This window comes from Cebus imitator, unplaced genomic scaffold (genome assembly GCF_001604975.1).
Source record: "Cebus imitator isolate Cc_AM_T3 unplaced genomic scaffold, Cebus_imitator-1.0 Scaffold21, whole genome shotgun sequence".
Classification (NCBI taxonomy): domain Eukaryota; kingdom Metazoa; phylum Chordata; class Mammalia; order Primates; family Cebidae; genus Cebus; species Cebus imitator.
In genome coordinates, this window is record NW_016107336.1 from 4,285,058 (window position 1) to 4,303,521 (window position 18,464).

The 18,464-nt window shown below is 43.5% G+C and overlaps 1 protein-coding gene across 2 annotated transcripts; it reads left to right on the plus strand.

The window, feature by feature from the left end:
* Positions 1–487: 487 nt before the first annotated feature.
* On the plus strand, positions 488–16,392 carry RBM24 (RNA binding motif protein 24). 2 transcript variants are annotated; one of them, XM_017521624.1, is made up of 4 exons: positions 488–4,406; positions 5,457–5,580; positions 7,294–7,348; positions 14,262–16,392. In XM_017521624.1, exons 1-4 carry the CDS (start codon positions 4,239–4,241, stop codon positions 14,623–14,625), a joined length of 711 nt encoding a protein of 236 aa, XP_017377113.1. In that variant the 5' UTR covers positions 488–4,238; the 3' UTR covers positions 14,626–16,392. The 2 variants fall into 2 exon arrangements, with proteins under 2 accessions (XP_017377113.1, XP_037591942.1); XM_037736014.1 differs by lacking the exon at positions 488–4,406 and adding an exon at positions 4,662–5,000.
* The last annotated feature ends 2,072 nt before the right edge of the window (positions 16,393–18,464 follow it).

An 18,464-nucleotide genomic window follows, 5' to 3' on the forward strand; every position in this document is an offset into this window, starting at 1 on the left:
AGAAAACCTGTTGGCTTTACATCAAAATGCTCACATGGATATGCAAAAGAAGATAAAATGTTTCCAAACAACCAAAACAAAAGACTTCACTGAAGCCATATTTTTGTTTAAAAATTATTTTTAAAAGTACACAGTCTTAAAAAAAAAAAAAAGTGCCCACTTTACAGGTAGTCAGTTCTAACCAAGAATGTATTTCTTCCCATCAAGCTTGAAGGTAGGTATCTTTAAAATATCAGCCAGGCAAAGTGGCTCACGCCTGTAATCCCAGCACTTTGGGAGGCCAAGGTGGGTGGATCATGAGGTCAGGAGTTCGAGACCAGACTCGCCAACATGGTGAAGCCCCATCTCTACTAAAAATACAAAAATTAGCCGAGGGTGGTGGTGTGCATCTGTAATCCCAGCTACTCAGGAGACCGAGGCAGGAGAATCACTTGAACCTGGGAGGCGGAGGTTGCAGTGAGCTGGGATCCTGCCACTGCACGGGCGACACAGCGAGATTCCATCTCAAAATAAATAAATAATCAATTTTTTTCAGTAAATATTTCTTTAGTGCCAACTATGTGTAAAACCCTGTGAAGGATTTTAATGACCAGCAGGAGATCCAGTGACACCTAAGAGTGTCACCCTGCTTCAGGTGGCTTATTGTCCAAAGCAATATTATCTCTGAGTAGAAGACTCAATAAACCAGAATAGTGTTCCTCAATCTTCATAAAGTATTACTCTCTTTTTTTCAGAATTATTCTAAAAGGCTATAAGCCTGGAGTTGATTTCCATGATTAATTTAAAAAGGAAGGGGAAAAGAGAAAACAGTTATAAATGAATGTGAAACTCCTGAGTTTGGTTCTGGCCTTTATAGTCAGATAAAGATTTTGAACAAAGTGGACAATAATTTATGGTAAGTAATAAAATAATATTGATCTTGCCATGGAGTAGGAACCAAAACTTCAGGACCATCCATATGTACTAATTTGGACATGACAAGCTTGTGGAACCTATTTATAACTTTTACAGTATTTTATGATTCTTTCTTTCCAAAGAAGCACACATCATATTGCACAAGGCCCATGAATATACAAGTATTCTCTGCCAAAAAGCAGCTGAGAAAGCAAAAGGATTATCCAAGCATTGTTTTTCAAACCTGAATTTGTGATGGGTAATTGTACAGAAATATTTGGTACTTAACCTTGAAACTTGAATTCAGAAAGACTTTATGGCCCCAAGGCTACATAGTTTGATGGCTCAGATTCATAAATCCGCCAAGAATGAGGATCTGGGCATTTTAACTGTGCCCACCTTTGTGTAGATGTAAAACAAAACCCACAGTGGACATCAGTGATGCCTACCACAGTGCCTGCATGGGCGAAGTAGTGGGGAGAGGATCTTGATGAAAGTTTGAGATGAACTGGATATGATTTCTGGCTTCTGTTTAAATAGGTTTGGAAAATAAGGAATCTCCATCCCTCTTAACCTTAGTTCTCAGTGACTCACATAATACCAATGTATTAGTAATGCTTTAACTATCTCTGGAATTCAAAATTAGGGACCATCCAGGCGAAGTTTCAGGCAAAGTGATCAAGTATTTACTCTTCCCTTGAAAAAATAAAAACACTCCAGTCAAGGGTTGCAAGGGATGGGAGGGACAATGGCAAGGAAGCATCTTCTTTCCAGAAGCTGAGTTCTACAACACAAGTATTCCAATCCGGGATCAGAATTTCCTTGTAGATCTCATCACTTTACCTAGTGAACATCCTAGCTGCTGGCTACACTCCCAGACACCCTCCTTCCCTGATATTATGAGAGTACCCTCCAGGGTGGGCTCCCAATCCAGGTAGGAAGAGAGGCGAGACAGCCACAGGCACCCTTCTAAGGCTTCGCTGTAAGTAGCTTCCCCTCACAAAAGGGTTTGCCTGAGCGTCATATAAGTACAGTAATTCTTAAATGACGCCACAAGATGGATGTTGAATATTAAAAAACACGCCTCCTCTCTTTCCCCGCCTGCTTTGTTTTTCTAATTTTTAAAAATTATCTTTCATCATACCAGCACACAGAGTCCTTTTTGAACCCGAAGCAATGAGGAGAGGGTGTTTACAATTTCACTTTCTGGTTCTCATCTGTCTGTAAAATTCTTTATTATTGCTTTCATTGGGTGAAAAAATGTTTCTAACTTTAATAGATTTCTGATTTCTCTATATCTCCTACTGGGGGTTCAGACTTAAAGAAATCAATGACCACAAAAAGTCAACCTCACAAGGAAGTCAGCAAGATGAAAAACAGAATTTAATGTTTTGCACAAGAATATTTGCTTCCCATTAGCCTTTGCAAGTGCAACGTTTCTCATCTTGGGTTGACTGCAAAGGTGCCCTGGAGAGAAACAGAGTATGCATCTTTCTAATGGTTAACTTACCGAATTGTTTTAATGGAATAAATGGTGCAGCTCAGGGGCGATTAATGTAAGGACTGCAGGGTGGACTCCGGTAGAAAGGACCTAAAAGGAAATCGTGCACTAACAATGTGATGAAACCTTCTGCTCACACTAAATAATTTCATCCAAACCTCAAGTATGTCTGAATGATTTTAAGGCCTAATTGAATGAACTCTCAATTAAAAGAAGGTGCAAAAAGCTGATGTAAAGTAATAAATCTGTATGGGGTGCCCTATGTACTACAAATGCTTTCAGGTCTGCTGGTAGAAGCCATTGGTTATGCAGTAAGTTGATTTCAAAAATTATACCTTTTACAATTACATCCAGATTAAAAACAATGGAAGTCAGGCCACTAAACATTCTTGTAATTCAAATAGAAGGAAATAGATTAATTCTTTGTTTAAAAAAAAAAAAAAAAAAAAAGACTTATGCTGAGACATCTGTACCAATCTTCCTGAATAAGGGAGGAAAGACAAATTTGGTGACTGTGGGGGCTGAAGTACTAATTTATGGTCCTCCGAAATAGAAGGCGGTGCCTGATGGACATAGGTGTTTCTGGTTACTTGATTTGGCTGGACGGTGAGCAATTACAGCTGATGGTTTACCCAACTACACCCAAGCGCTAGATCTTTCTTTTCCTTCTGGCTCTACCTCTCTGGCTGTCCTCAGCACCGGCTTTTTGGGGCCAAGGGAAAGTTGGGGCCCTCCTTCTCACTCTTCAGACCCCAGGGTGCCCAGCTTGAGTGTCGTTCGGCAGAATTCCTGGGCTCCCCGCGCCTGGGAGGGGATTGGCCTCTCAGCGAATCGCCCCAGGCCTCGGGAGACCCCAGTTCTCCAGTCCAGGTCGCCGGCCCTGTCACCGAGGCCTAGCCCGAAGAGCTCGCGTCGCCTACTTTGGAAAGCAACGCAGCTCCCACCTCGGGCACAGTCCCCGCACGTTGGGTCCCTGCTGGTGCCGCGCCGCGTCCCTAAGACTTTGACTGGTTAGAGCAGGCGACGCCAAGAGCCAGGCCGCCACCAGCCGTCTCCAGCCCTGCCCCAGCTACAGAGCCGGAGCCCCAAGCCCCAGCGCCGCGCCGCGCCGCGAGAGAAGCAGCTGTTCCCAACAGCTGGGGGGCGGCGGCGCCCGGCGCCCCAGGTGCTGCCGCGGCCAATCGCAGGCGTCCGGCCCGCCCCCCTCCCCAGCCGGGCGTCGACCCCCGGCCCGCGGGGGAAGGGAGCAGAGAGGTGGAGAGCAGTCCTCGCCACTCGTCTTCCAGCTTCCGCGGCGGGAGGGACAGCGCCTAGCCGGAGCCGCGCGGAGTCCCTCGCCCCCGGCCCCGCCGCCGCTGCGCCCCGCGCCCGCCTCGGCGCTCGGACGCTCTCCCCGCCGACCCTCACGCGCCCCACCCGAGGCACCTGATTCCTAAGGAAGAAAAAGCTACCTCTAAAGCACCCCCTTCTTCGCTCGAGGACCACCCTCTCTTTTTATTTTTGGCCTCCCCGCCGGGTGAGTGGAAAGCGCCCGCACGTTGTACAGAGCCGGATTCTAATCCAGACGATCCGGAGAATCCGTGTGAGGACCGGCAGGGGGGGCGGGAGCAGAGAGCGAAGTCAGGTCTCCAGGGCCGCTGGCGACTTCGGAAGCCGCGCGCCCCGCGCCCTCGGCCGCCCCCGGCCGCTCGCCCCCGCCGCGCCGCCGCCCTCGCCCCCGGGCTCGCCCTCGGCCCCCGGCGGCCGCGAAAGGGTGCGGGAGACGCGGAGCCGGAGGAGGAGGCGCAGCCGCTGCCCGAGCCGCAGCCGCAGCCGGAGCCCGAGCCGCGGGGCGGGCGCGAAGATGCACACGACCCAGAAGGACACCACGTACACCAAGATCTTCGTCGGGGGGCTGCCCTACCACACCACCGACGCCAGCCTGCGCAAGTATTTCGAGGTCTTCGGCGAGATCGAGGAGGCGGTGGTCATCACCGACCGGCAGACGGGCAAGTCCCGGGGCTACGGCTTTGTAAGTTGCCGGGACGGGGGTGCGGGGGCCGGGGATGGAGTGGCGCTGGCCGGGAGGATCGGGAGCCTGGAGCGCGGGGCTCGGCGAGACCGGCCAGGAGCCCCGCGGGGTGAGCGGCGCTGCCCCTTCGCTCCCGGGTGAACTGAAAGTTTGCTGGGGGAGAGGCCGGCGCCCGCCTCGCGGGGTTCGGAGAAGTGCGAGGTCGGGGGCCGGGCGGGGCAGGGCATGAGTCGAAGGAGAGAACGGTAATGACCGCTGGATTTGGGGTGCGGAGGGTTGCGAGGGAAGGGTCCTTGCCACGCACAATTGCCTTCCCAGGTTGGAGGCCGGTTGTTAAACGTGCTGTTGCTTTGTAAAAAAAAAAAAAAAAAAAAAATGCGTGTGTCGTCTGGTGTTCTGGCTGGGGTAGGGAGGGGACACCCCGCGAGGTGTGGGGCTGTTCCCCCTGGGGTCATCCCCCCGCCTTTTAATGGCAAAGGTAGGCACTTTTAAAGGATGATCCTAGGGCTCTTTGCCGAAGTGAAACAGAGCATATTAAGCTTCCTAGAGATTTCAGACTGCAAATTGAGCTGCCGAAGAGCAGGGAGCCCCAGAGTAGGACAATAGCTATTGTCGTTGGGGAGTGTTTTCGGGAGCTTGGGAGCGCTGGGCGGATGTGAGGCTGGACTTTCTTTAAAGAAAACGGAGACTCTGAGGCCGAGTTAGGGACCTGGAGGGCGGGGGAGTCGGGGGAAGGAGGATCTAGCGTTCTAAGAATTTAGGCTTCCAAAGCTCTGCTAGGCCTTACTAGCACCCTTAAGATTTCGGGGCGGGGGGCGGGGATAGAGTATTTTTTTCTTTTTTCCTTCCTCTACCCGCACCCCGCCCCCCCCCGCCCCCGGCCTTTTTAAAATGGGAGATCAAGGAGGAGGGTCCAGCCAAAAGAAGAAAAGCAAAGAAAAAAAGTTTGGTCTCAGTTTTATCATGAATGACTTCTCCAGTGTGGCTTGATTTCCTTCAGGGGTTAATTTAGAGGTTATGTATGTATGTCTGTGTGTGTATGTTGCTAAGGTCACCATGGCTGACCGGGCTGCTGCCGAAAGAGCCTGTAAGGATCCCAATCCCATCATTGATGGCAGGAAGGCCAATGTGAACCTGGCATACTTAGGAGCAAAACCAAGGATCATGCAACCAGGTGAGAAACATCTGCCTCCCCTACCCTCCTCTCTGAGAACCCCCCCTTAGGGGTGGGATGATTCTCTAATTTAGAAGACGTTGCTTCTTGAGTATCCGTAGATGTGTTTAGTAAACGTGAACCGCCTCGGCTTGTTATTCTACCCAGGCATTAAACATAAATGAGAGTTGTAAATACTCCTTTCAGGGCTGGAAATGGACCTGTGTGCAAAAATAGATCTTGAGGGTCTGAACAAGTTTGTACAGGAAGAAGAGTTAGTCATGACTCACCTGTTTCCTATATGACATACATTTTTAGTTTGCTCTTAGTTTTCCAGTTTTTAGCCACCTGTAGATAATTCACATGTGGATTATATGGGGCCAAATTTGTCGACTCCCTATATACTTCCCCACTTACTGGTGTCTCTCTTTTTAGCACCAGTTGCACTGTGCTCAGAGCAGGCAATCTGACTTGAACATGGACCCAAGGGAAGCATAACGGGTAGGGGTGATGTCCAAATGGTAAAGCTTTTTTTTTTTTTTTTTGGACAGAGTTTCGCTTTTGTTGCCCAGGCTGGAGTGCAATGGTGTGCTCTTGGCTCACTACAAACTCCGTCTCCTGGGTTCAAGTGATTCTCCTGCCTCAGCCTCCCAAGTAACTGGGATTACAGGCATGAGCCAGCACACCCAGCTAGTTTTGAATTTTCAGTAGAGATGGGGTTTCACCATGTTGGTCAGGCTGGTCTCAAATTCCTGACCTCAGGTTATCCACTGGCCAAGGCCTCCCAAAGTGCTGGCATTACAGGTGTGAGCCACCGCGCCCAGCTCCAAATGGGAAAGCTTTCACATAAATCACAGAGTATTAGCAATCAAAGAAAATAGAGATTTCACCTACCCAAGAACCCTATGTTACAGACAAAGAAACTGACACTTAGGGATGAGTAGTTTAAGTCACACAGCTAGGAGTTGCCGAAAGGGAGCAGCTTTTTGTCTATAGGAAAACATGGTCTTTGGGATCATTTACAAGACTGCCCTTTGCATTAGCGAAAACAGTTGACAGTTGATTATTAAGCAAATGTAATCTTTTCCTTGCACAGGCAACTTTACTTGTTTGATTAAATCATGTCCTCTTCACTCCTAAGCCTTTCCATCTGAGATTTACTTCCATCCAAACAGGTTTAAAAGGAAACTAGGTTGTCAAGAAAGTAAGTGCTTGTACAAATATTCATGGGCATTAAAAAAATTGTCTAATACGTAGGTTTGTCGTATCCAGAAAAAGAAGGAGAGTTTGTTTTTTGTGTGAATTTTTAATACTTTTAAACTGTAAAACCCATAATCTTCCAGAGCATTGTCTGAAGCACCCCAGAATGTTCCAAATTAGACTTTTCATAGATTGTGGTTCAAAATTGTGTTTGAGATGTAACTTTATTGTTAAGTCCTACAGTTCTTAATTTTATTTCATGAACATTTTCCCAAGGTCTGATTCTGCGTCTGTCAACTAAACTTTGCAGATTTTTTTTAAAGTTTCCACTTTTTGCCTTTTAAAACCTTTCTTTAGAATCAGTGATAGCATTTGTAAAACTGACTTCAAAAAGATACAGACATATATAGTTTCTTTACAGTAGCAAAAGAATGGTTATCTTTTATGAGTAAAAGTTGTGATTGCGTTTTACATGTAGGAGTAATAAATGCCTAATCATGCACAAATAAAGAATGTGGTATGTTTTATTGTTAGGTTTTGCCTTTGGTGTTCAACAGCTTCATCCAGCCCTTATACAAAGACCTTTCGGGTAAGTTGATTAATCAGGCTTTCTTAAGTTTCAGTATGGCTATCATTTGTTAACCTGCCTCTGTTGTATACAGATAAGATCATCATGTCACAGAATGTTCCTGGTTATAGCATTTTATATGTATTTGTGCATTTTTAATGCTGATACTATAAATATTTTTAGATGAGTCAAGTTATCTGACCCAGTATGCAGCCTCCAAACGAGACAAATTTTGAGCTTATGATTAGCAAAACAAAACAAAAATACCAGGTATGACTTGTGTACAAGACGATTGTGTCCCATCACCATTACTACTGTTCAACTTGACTCAATTTTATTTATCTCTTTCTAACCTGACAGGGCTCGTATACAGTTAAGCTAACTGATCAGAAGGATACCATGATAAGAGGTGGAATAGTTCTGTTTGGAATTAAACTCTGTAACCAGTAGACTCAGACACACAAGCTCAGATGGTGATTAACGATGCATGGATGTTGGTGTTGTTGTTTTTATTTTTCACAATAGTCAATAGCCCTTCGTGTGCTTTATTTTATTTATTACAGTAATGAAGTGGTGTTGATAGCTAAACTGTGTGCTTTTTACTTAATTGAAAAGAGCTGTAGTGAAACTGTTTTCTTTTCCTCGGGGAAGGGGTTCTTTGCGTTTTGGTTTTGGTGGTGGTGTTGAGGGGTGTTGACTTTTGACTTTGCCATGGGAAGCAAAGGGCCTTTTTTTTTTCTTGCTTTAAAGCTGTAGCCTGTGACTTCTATTTAACCATATTTTTGTAGTGAGTGCTAAATTGTGTGATTTCTCTTTGTCAGAATACAGATTCATTGCTTGCATGTCCTAAGTTTCTGTTTTCTGGGAATGGGGTTCTTTCTTTTGCAATGTGTACCCACTTTTAGGCCATCTAATTTAAAGGTTCAACAACTCTCATCAGATTTTACCAACAGGAGCCAGTTGTTTTGAGTAGCATAGCACTAACTTTCACCTTTCAGACCTAACTCAGGTGAGCACCTGCTCATATTGTGTTGTCTCTGGGTCTTGTGATTACCAGTTTTCCTGTTCCAAGGTCCCCGTTTCTCTTCCATTCAGAGGTTACATGGGTGGGAGATCACCCCCTGCCTCAGTTTATCCTGGACACTAAACCCTGTTTTGTCTGTATTCTACCTGATCAACATTCCTGTAACTCTAATGCTGGATACTTACTTTTCTTTTTAAATGTTCATGTTGTTGAAAGAGTATTTCACCCTCAATAATAATCTCTTCTCTAGCTTAGGACCTAAACGTCTCCCTGTGTAACCTGGAAGGCTGGAATCTGTCTGCATAGATAGATGTCTACCATGTGCCTCTAAGAATAGATTTAGAAAGGAAAACAACAATAACTGGACCTGGAAGAGTCATTGTATTTGCCATGACCACCTCCTTAGAACTCTCTCTTAAACATTTCAGTACCTCACTGTTACTGCCACCTCTTGTTTTTTTTTTAGCTGTGGAAGAGTCTTCTGTTCAATATGATCAGAAAGGGTCTTCCTATGTCCATAGCTATTTATCAAAACCCCATCCAACCCAACCCAGATACTGACAACACATGGTGGGTTGATGGGTTCAGCTATTTCTGTGGGAAATTCATTTAGATTATCTGTTTAAGGTGGGATGAGGGAGGAGAGCATGTATCTGAAGGTGTGACATGAGCTTAGTGGTGAGCTCACACCAATAATCTTGAAACGGCGATAAAACTGAATCAAAGGTAGTTGCCTGTGTTTATTTTTTCACTGTGCCAGTGGGTGATGCAAAATGAGGGAATTGCACATTAGTTTGGGAAGCAAAAGTCATGCAAAAACTAGTCAGGAATTACTAATTGCTGTATGACGTGGTCTTGTTTCAAGTACAAAAGGAGTTCAGAGTAGCAAGAAAATAGACGAGGTGGAGGAGTTGAATGAGGCTGTGGTGCGTGCGGCGGGTGCACCTGCACTAGACTTGTACCACTGGGTGTGTCTTAGGCAGGTAAAAGGAAGACTGGATATGCTGGAGGGACAGGATGGAGTGAGCCTAAGCAGAGGCATAGAGGAGAAGACTCAGTGTGTGGAGAAACCAGACTGAGGTGGATCTTGAGAGCTGGGCATGGGAATTTGGACTGGTTGTGGAAGTTTTTATAGATCAGTCCTTAAGAAAGAAGGTAATGCAGGAAAATTAGAACCGCCAGTGTAAGATGGTCATAGGGAAATCTGAAAGCAGGCGTGTTTTGATAGCAACCTTTTGTTTTTCACTTTTAATATTAACTGTTTTTATAAAGGATGGTGATGATTGCTGTGTGCATAAATTGTCTGAGCTTGAGATTCTTATTAGAAGTGGATAGCCTTCCAGGTGGACCAAGCCAGCTTTCTCTTTCTTTTTTAAGAGGTTCTTAACACTGCTCTAATTTCAGAGTCTGTACCTAACAAATCACACCTGGTCATCCTAAATTCTGTTGGAATGCTACATGTTCCTGTGTTAGGCCTGGAAAGAAGCTTCAGAATTTCAAATTTGACTTGACTTATTGGAAATGCTAGTAACTGAACTGTTCTTTTCAATGTGGTCCTTAAATGGCCCCCAGGTGACTTTGGGCCTCTGAAGACAAAACCCTGACCTAAAAGGAATTTCTGATGTAGCACAGTGGGCAGATATAGAAAAACTTGTGGACTTGCTGAACAATATTTTGTAGTTTATGTTTGAAAGAAGCTTTTCCTTATTGAAAACTTGGAGAGGGGAGGCTACAGGTCTGTGAGCAGAAATTTCTGGGCTAGTCTAGATCAGGTTGAACATACTTATTTACTCGGTACCCCTGTAAGTGCTCAGTTTTATGCTGGGTGTTCTAATGCTGTGCTTAGTATTTGTAGTGTCCAGTAAGGAGAGCAGGAGGTACTGTAACACTCACCAAACATCTGCCATATGGATTGTAATGATAAGGGATTTACATAAATTATATAATTTAATTCTTGCAGTAAGTATTTGTTGAAGGCACTGTTAATATCCTTTACAAAACAAAGACGCAGAGAGGTTAATTAGCTTTTACCAATCACAGGACTGGTAAGTGCTAGAGTCTGATTCTAGGTTCAGAATCATGGTCTACCTGATCTCAGGAGCTGCGTTGTCTCCCCTCTGTCAAGCTGTAGCACCAAAAGACAAAACTCTATTCTCTCATAACCCAGTAAGAGCCGATAGGCACCAAGAAGGGCTGACCATGTGGCCTCAGATAAGAGAGAGGGACATCAGGGCAGCGACTGGGACTCAGAAGTCTTCATGAAGGAGGTAGAAGCTGACCTACATTTTAAAGAAAGGTGACGGCTAGGGAACTCTTATCGAGTGCCTACTACGTAAGTCATTGTGGACTCTCCCCACAGATAATTTTATTTAATGCTCAGCCACCCAGGGTTGAGATTATTAGTCCATTTCACATATGCAAAATATGAGGCTGTGTTAAGATAGCATAAAAAAAGAAAAATATGAGACTAAAAGATACAGCAAATTTCTGAAGGCTCTACACGTAGTGAGCGCTATCTAGAGCTAGGGTGATGGGATTTGCATTTCAGCAGGTAAAGACTGTGGGGATTAGCATCTCGGTGAGGGATGGATGACATGAATAAAGGGCAAGGATCTGGGCATGTGAAGCTTGTCCAGGAAACATAAAGGAGCCCAGCTGACCTGGGTTTGAGAAAAGGTGGAAGGAAATACTAGAAAGGCATTTTGGAGCCAGAGGCAGCAGTCTGGGTTTTTCGGCCCAGAATGCCAAGGCTTAAGATATTAGCACTGAGTTTGGTTTGTTAGGGGCCAAGGATTACTTTGAGCAAATGAATGAGATGGAGACTTTGTCATCAGTTGGTGTGAGAGAGATTGGAAGAGGAAACCAGGTAGAATGTTGCTTCAAAAGTCATAGCGAGATGTCAATCAAAATTTTCTTTGAAAATTTCCAAAAGTGGCCAGGCACAGTGGCTCACACCTGTAATCCCAGCACGTTCGGAGGCCAAAGCAGGTGTATTACCTGAGGTCAGGAGTTCAGGACCAGCCTGGCCAACACAGTGAAACCCCATCTCTACTAAAAAATATAAAATTAGCCAGGTGTGGTGATGGGTGCCTGTAATCCCAGCTACTCAGAAGGCTGAGACAGGAGAATTGCTTGAACCCATGAGGCAGAGGTTGCAGTGAGCTGAGATGGCACCATTGCACTCCAACCTGGGCGACAAGAGTGAAACTCGTTCTCAAAAAAAAAAAAAAAGAAAAGAAAATTACTAGAAGTATCTGCTTTGCGCTTTTACTTTTCTAACTGCTAGGCATGCACATTTGGTTAACTGAAGGAAAGGACATTGGTAGATATCCAATAGGGCAGAGATTCCCAGATCACCTTCATGGGTTTCTTAGACCATTAAAAAGAATTCCTAATTCAGGATTTCATTCCAAAGTGCCGCTTGAACCTTTAGTCCAATTCTGCTTTCCTTCCTGAACCAGGATATTTTAGGTTTTGGGTTCTCCTTTTCCCTAAGCCTTAAAGCGTTCTAGGTGTTCATTTGCCTTCCAGATGTCTATTTAACCTTTGCCAGACTTCACGTAGAAGTCTGATGATCCAGTGAACTAACTTTATATTCTCATTGTTTGATATTGTGAAATCCAAACTATTTCTTAATGCATCGGAAATGCAGAGCTAGAGCCTCCTGAGCAACCTTGCCTGTCTTTTAATGCATTCTTCACAACGCTTTCCCCTGCCTTTTTGTGAGATAAACATTTTCAGTGAACACCTTTATTCAGAGAGACAAACCTAGCACCTACAGTGTTGTTCTTGGAACGTTGGGAGTACAAGGGGTTAAGGTTTCAGTGTCAGTGAGATCCGTACTGGCTGGCCTTTGCAGCTGATAGATGTTTTGCTTTGGCCTTATAAAGACATTTCACCCACTGGAAACCCTTGTCGCATGACAGGATCAAAAATAGCCCAGCTGCAGCCCCTGCTGTCCGTCACCACATGTAAACTGGCATGAGAGTAGGCTCTCTTAGCCGTGTCTACACGTTGTGGGTGTGGCAGCCTCCAGGGACAGCGTTTCATAAAGCCACACCTGTCGCCCCAAGTGAGCCAGGCACCTGACGTGCAGCAGAGTTCTGAGCGTGTGCATGACCACGCGCCTGGTTTCTGACAAGCAGTTAAGAACATCTCTGAATGTCCTCAGAAACACTTGATGACGTCGTTTCGCCTGGCACTGGGAAAGATCTACAAGTCTGGTAAAATGGAGTGTATTTTTATCATTGGGGCCACAGTCCACTACCCTCTGTGATAAATTCATCTTTTCCATGGATGTTCATTAATGAGTGCTTTCAGTCAAACTCTGAAAAGGCAAAGCAAAATCTGTGTTTCTGAACAACCTACATGTGCTGTTCTGTGTTTTGAGTTCTTTGAAATTGGAAGATTGGTCCTTGTGCTTGTACTTCTTATAAGTTGGCCTTGACAACAACCACATAGCATTCTAGTGTCATATTTTTAGACATAACTATAGGGGGCTTTGATGGAGATTATTTTAAAGAAGAAGAGAAATCAGATATTTGTGGTAGTGCTTCAAACAGGCAGTAATAAATTGCAAGAGTGAGAGTGGAGATGCATGGAGTTTTTGTTTAAATACCTCTTGTGATTTATTTTTTTTAACTGCATTAACTTTTAAGTAAGGCCATTGGAGTCTGTCTTGTTTTATCTGTGAATGTATAATTTTAAAAGGTACCTGGTTTTGTTTGACTTTCTTGAACTTTTGCAGGATAACACATGATTATACAATTGATTTGTACAAAATATCAATGAATAGGGCAGATTTCAAACATAACACGTTAATGTTTTTCTGCTGATTCGGAGGATGAAACGAGAGTTCATAGATGTGCAAAAAAAGTTTTCTTGTCATGTGAACCTTTTAAATTTCTGTTAATTTTAGAAATATTTAGTTGTACTTCCCTGTCCTGCCTTTTCCCTCAACCTTATCATCTCCCCAAAATCCCTTCTGTCTGTCTTACATAGAGATAAACAAGCTGGCTGACCCTCAGGTGCCTGATAGTCAAAACAGGTTTGGTTGACCGTTGTGTCCTTATGAATTTTATGGGGGAAAAAAAAGAGAAAGAAAGAAAATAAGTGTGCTGCACATCTCTTTGGGAATCACTGCCATGAATGTTCATAGCGTTTTTGTAGCTTTCCACGACAGCCTCTTGTGACAGAGTGAGCTGCACTACAGTTCGTTTGAGAAGTGTGATTCTGCTGTGTTTACCACACTTGTGAACTTTTAAACTCCTTTTTTTTTATTTTGTCGCCTGCTTCCTTTTTTAATTATTATTTTTAATAAGGGTGACTGAGGTTGCAGAGAGATTAATGTGTGCTGAGTCTGCATAGCGATTTCAAGTAGGGTTGCCATGATAAGAAACGTACAAACTTTGTTAACGTTGACGTTACTTTCGACAAACTGGTGATCACCCCACAGAAGTGAATAATGATGGACTACCTTTGGAGTCCTATATTCTTGGCTAAGAATTTTTACTTAATGAAACATTTTCCTTTTATGAACTCATTACAGAATTTTCCAAAGTCTTCAGCAATTGAACACTTGTTAAACATCTCTTATGTACATGGCCCTCACGAATTTTGATTTATTTACCAAACTCTTGATAAACTGTATTCAATGGCTCCAAATCACCAGATACAAAAATTCTAGCAGGGAGGGTGTCATCATCTTTTTGTGGTCCAGTTCTTTTGGGGGCACTCACTCTGTGACTTTGGCTATTGCCCGAGTTCTCTCAATGGACCCCTAGAAAGTGGATATTGTGGCAACCCTATGCTCATAATAACCACTAAATTTGAGTTTGTCTTACCTTTGAACAACAAATGCTGCTGCTAGGAGGTGACTACCGCCTGACTTCGTTTTCCGTTTCTCAACAGGATACCTGCCCACTATGTCTATCCGCAGGCTTTTGTGCAGCCTGGAGTGGTCATTCCACATGTCCAGCCGACAGCAGCTGCCGCCTCCACCACCCCTTACATTGATTACACTGGAGCTGCATACGCACAATACTCAGCAGCTGCCGCTGCTGCTGCCGCCGCTGCTGCCTATGACCAGTACCCCTATGCAGCCTCTCCAGCTGCTGCAGGATATGTCACCGCTGGGGGCTATGGCTACGCAGTCCAACAGCCGATCACCGCAGCGGCACCTGGGACAGCTGCTGCAGCGGCAGCGGCAGCTGCTGCTGCTGCAGCATTTGGCCAGTACCAGCCTCAGCAGCTGCAAACAGACCGAATGCAATAGACCAGCCATCTGATCAAAGTTGAATTGTTTTCTCTTTCCCTCCCAATTTTCCAATTTTTAGTAGCTAATAAGAGAGTTAACATTGACTTAACAGCTTTAAAAAAAAAAAAAAAAAAAAGCAGCGATGCTATCGTGAAGCAGAGTTATTATTTTTTTTGTACTCCGGGTAGTGTTCTAGATGAGAAGGAGGTAAGAATGAGGGGAATGGGCACAATTTTGGAAATCAATCCCAAAGAGCCTGAATAAATGAAAGGCCACTATGAAATGACGCCAGGAGTAACAATGGAACTTCACTTTTGTAATGGGATTTTTATTTTTGCTCTTTTTATAGTATCAGGGAAGCAAAACTGCCTTTTACCAGTTAGAAAATGCTGTTTGAATCTAGTTGAACCAGGGAATACAGAGCGAGCAATATGTAGCTTGAATTACACTTAAAAGCAGACTTTTTACAAACAAAATGGCGAAAGCACTGATTGTCATTTTTAGCGGTCACTTAAGGCCTATAGAACTTTTTTCAAGTCAGAAGGTCATGTTCTTACTATCTCAAAAATGGGCATCGAACAATCAATCTAGGAGTGTGGCAGTGGGTAAAATGGTGGACAGGCACCAAAGCTATTTTCTCATCTGTCCTGTGGATGAGTGGAACTGTGGAACAAGTGATGTGGAATTAATGGGTGCAACAGCTGTACAGACAATCAATAACACACACAGTTCTGGAAAGAACACATCACTTGTGCTTGTTTGATGAGCTTGTCACATTCTAATCCCTCTCCCCATCCTGTTTCAATTTTGGGAAACTTGTATCTGCTGGTGTCAGCAATTCTGATTCTGAAATAGGATCAGGCTTTTACTACAGCAACCTTCTCTTTCTGTTTATTGTGTCGACTCGTGGCTTATGAATAAAGGCAGGCAAAGTTTGCAGAACTGTCTTAAGGACATTTATTTTTTTTCCCCTTTTTAAGTAATTTTACACTTTTTAGTATCTATTTCAGAGTCATATTTAAAACTATTTATTAGTGACTACAGTACATGAGACAGCGAGGTTACTGAGATTACAATTCTTCAAAGGTTAACGATAATGTGGTTTATACTGTGCCTTAATAGTAATGCTATTTAAGATATTTATTTTTAAGTTTTACTATGCTGCACTCTAAAGAAAGGAACTTTAGATGTGACACTGTAAAATTATGTATTCATCTCATGGCATAAATTATTTAGTAGGTCTAGATGTAGCGTATTAAATATTAACCTACTCAAGAAGTTGACTTGGATTTATTTAAATTCATATGTGCACTGTATAAGAGAGTACTCTTACATTAACACATTTTAGTTTATTTTAGTTTTTAGATTTTTTTTAAACAAGATATATTGCTAGTTTCATGCTTCCTCTGATTTTGCCCATGTAGATTTCATTTATTGGTAATTCGTTTAACACTAGTCTTACGTAGTTTTTAAATGCTGCTTTACATTTTTCTTCTGAAACCGCAATACTTGCAATTTTTATTCTTAAACTAAATTGAATACTATTTTACACTGTATTGGATTTTTATACTTGAACAATTTCATACAAGGGAAGACAGGTTAGCATTTTTATGGACTTTCTCCATTATCACTGGATTTACTTTTAAGTATTCCCATACTAGACAGTGTTATGTAATGTAGACATGACTCTCCTGTGCAAATTATTTATTCATTGTGTATATTGCTTTATAACTTTCAGATCTTCTAATCTATTCACTTGTATTAAATATAATTTTTAAAAACTTCTGTTGCATTGGCTGTTTCTAATTCTGTAGTAAAGGTGAATGATTTCTCTTTTGAACTTAAATCGATTAGCCGTGATTGACGTGTAACATTTTCAGTGAGCCTAATAACTCTCCCGGATGTCCTGGTTTTGTGCCTTTAAAGTAAGTTTCACTGACTCAGTATCTATCTTATACTTAGCAAATGATATAGGTCATTCCCCATCCCACAGAGGAGCCCTGAAGGATGCCGTTATCACTGGAAATTGGTTAGATGAAAGATGGCTGGGAAGGAGTGGGCTGTAGAGAGGACCAGTCGCTCAGAAGGGGACCAGCCCAGAGGTGCTGGGGGCAGGTACACTGAGGTGTGAGCAGGACTCCCACTTTTCGGCAATGTGAGTGAAGCCAATTACTCTTTTAATGCATTCGCTTGTTTAATGCATTTCTCATCTATAATATTGTGACAATAATATGTGTCTTGCATGGTTATTTAAATATTAAGTTTAAAAAGCATACCAACTACCTGCCACAGAGCCAGATACACAGTAAGTCAAAATGTAGTAGCAATTGTTGGAAGGCCCAATAGTGGTAGCTAGCCAGAGGAAGTCACCTGTTGGGATGCTTTAATTTATGTCCACAATGATGTGGTAGTATCTAATAAGGTATGTGTTAGAACATCAAATGAGTGTCATATTGACTCTCTAGAAGTGTATGTTATGCTAATTATGGAATGGATTGGGGCTGGGTTTTTTGTTTGTTCGTTTTTGAGATGGAGTCTCGCTCTGTCACCCTAGCTGGAGTGCAGTGGCGCAATCTCAGCTCACTGCAGCCTCCGCCTCCCGGGTTGAAGTGATTCTTATGCCTCAGCCTCTTGAGTAGCTGAGATTACGGGCACCTACCACCAAGCCCGGCTGATTTCTGTATTTTTAGTAGAGACACGGTTTCACCATGTTGGCCAGGCTGGTCTCGAACTCCTGACCTCAGGTGATCTGGCCTCCTCAGCCTCCCAAAGTGCTGGGATTACAGGTGTGAGCCACTGTGCCTGGCCTGGAATGGACTGTTTATTGATTTCTCTGTCCTCATACTTCCCAAATCCATGGCAGCTTTTCTTGAACTCCATTAGTTTTCAATAATTATAAGCAACAGAAAGTGATGACATCAGATTCCATATCATAGTTTCCACTTTATAACTGTTACCCTATTTAGAGCTAGCAACAACCTTAAACTTTAATTTTCCAAGGAAAAATAGTTACCAGCCTGTCTCCAGGGAGAGAGATTACTGTACCCCGACGTATTATCTAGGACCACCAAAATAATTCTAGGCTACTTAATTCAGTCAATGCATCAGTGGTTATTTCATTCCAAAAGATGTGCTTTAATTTTTCAGATTTATGGAAGGTCACTTGTGTCCTCAATGAGCTGTTTATTGCTGAACTTTAAAATAAAGCAGTTTTGATTTATTGATCAAAAATAGGTCAGGCAGTTCTGGGAAAATCTTGTCAAAAATAGGCAGACTCAGGAAAGCCGAAAGTTCACCTACCCAGGCTGTGCCTTTCTTCCTGGTCAGCAGCAGTAGCAATATTAGCAGTTACAGAGAGCAAGATTTTTACCTTATAATGATAAAGCATACGTTTCTTTTTGTTTTTTTCTTTTTTTGAGATGGTCTTGCTTTGTTGCCCAGGCTGGAGTGTGGTGTCACGATCATGGCTCTCTGCAGCCTCAACCTCTCAGGCTCAAGGGATCCTCCTACCTCAGCCTCCTAAGTAGCTGGGAGTACAGGTGTGCATCCACATGCCCAGCTCACTTTTTTTTTTTTTTTTTTTTTTTTTTTTTTTTTTGAGGTAGAGTCTCTCTCTGTCGCCCAAGCTGAAGTGCAGTGGTGTGATCTCAGCTCACTGCAACCGCCACCTCCCTGCTTCAAGCAATTCCCCTGCCTCAGCCTCCTAAGCAGCTGGAATTACAGGCACATGCCACCATGCCCCACTAATTTTTCTGTATTTTTAGTAGAGACAGAGTTTCACCATGTTGGCCAGAATGTCTCAAACTCCTGACTTCAGGCAATCCGCCTGCCTCGGCCTCCCAAAGTGCTGGGATTAC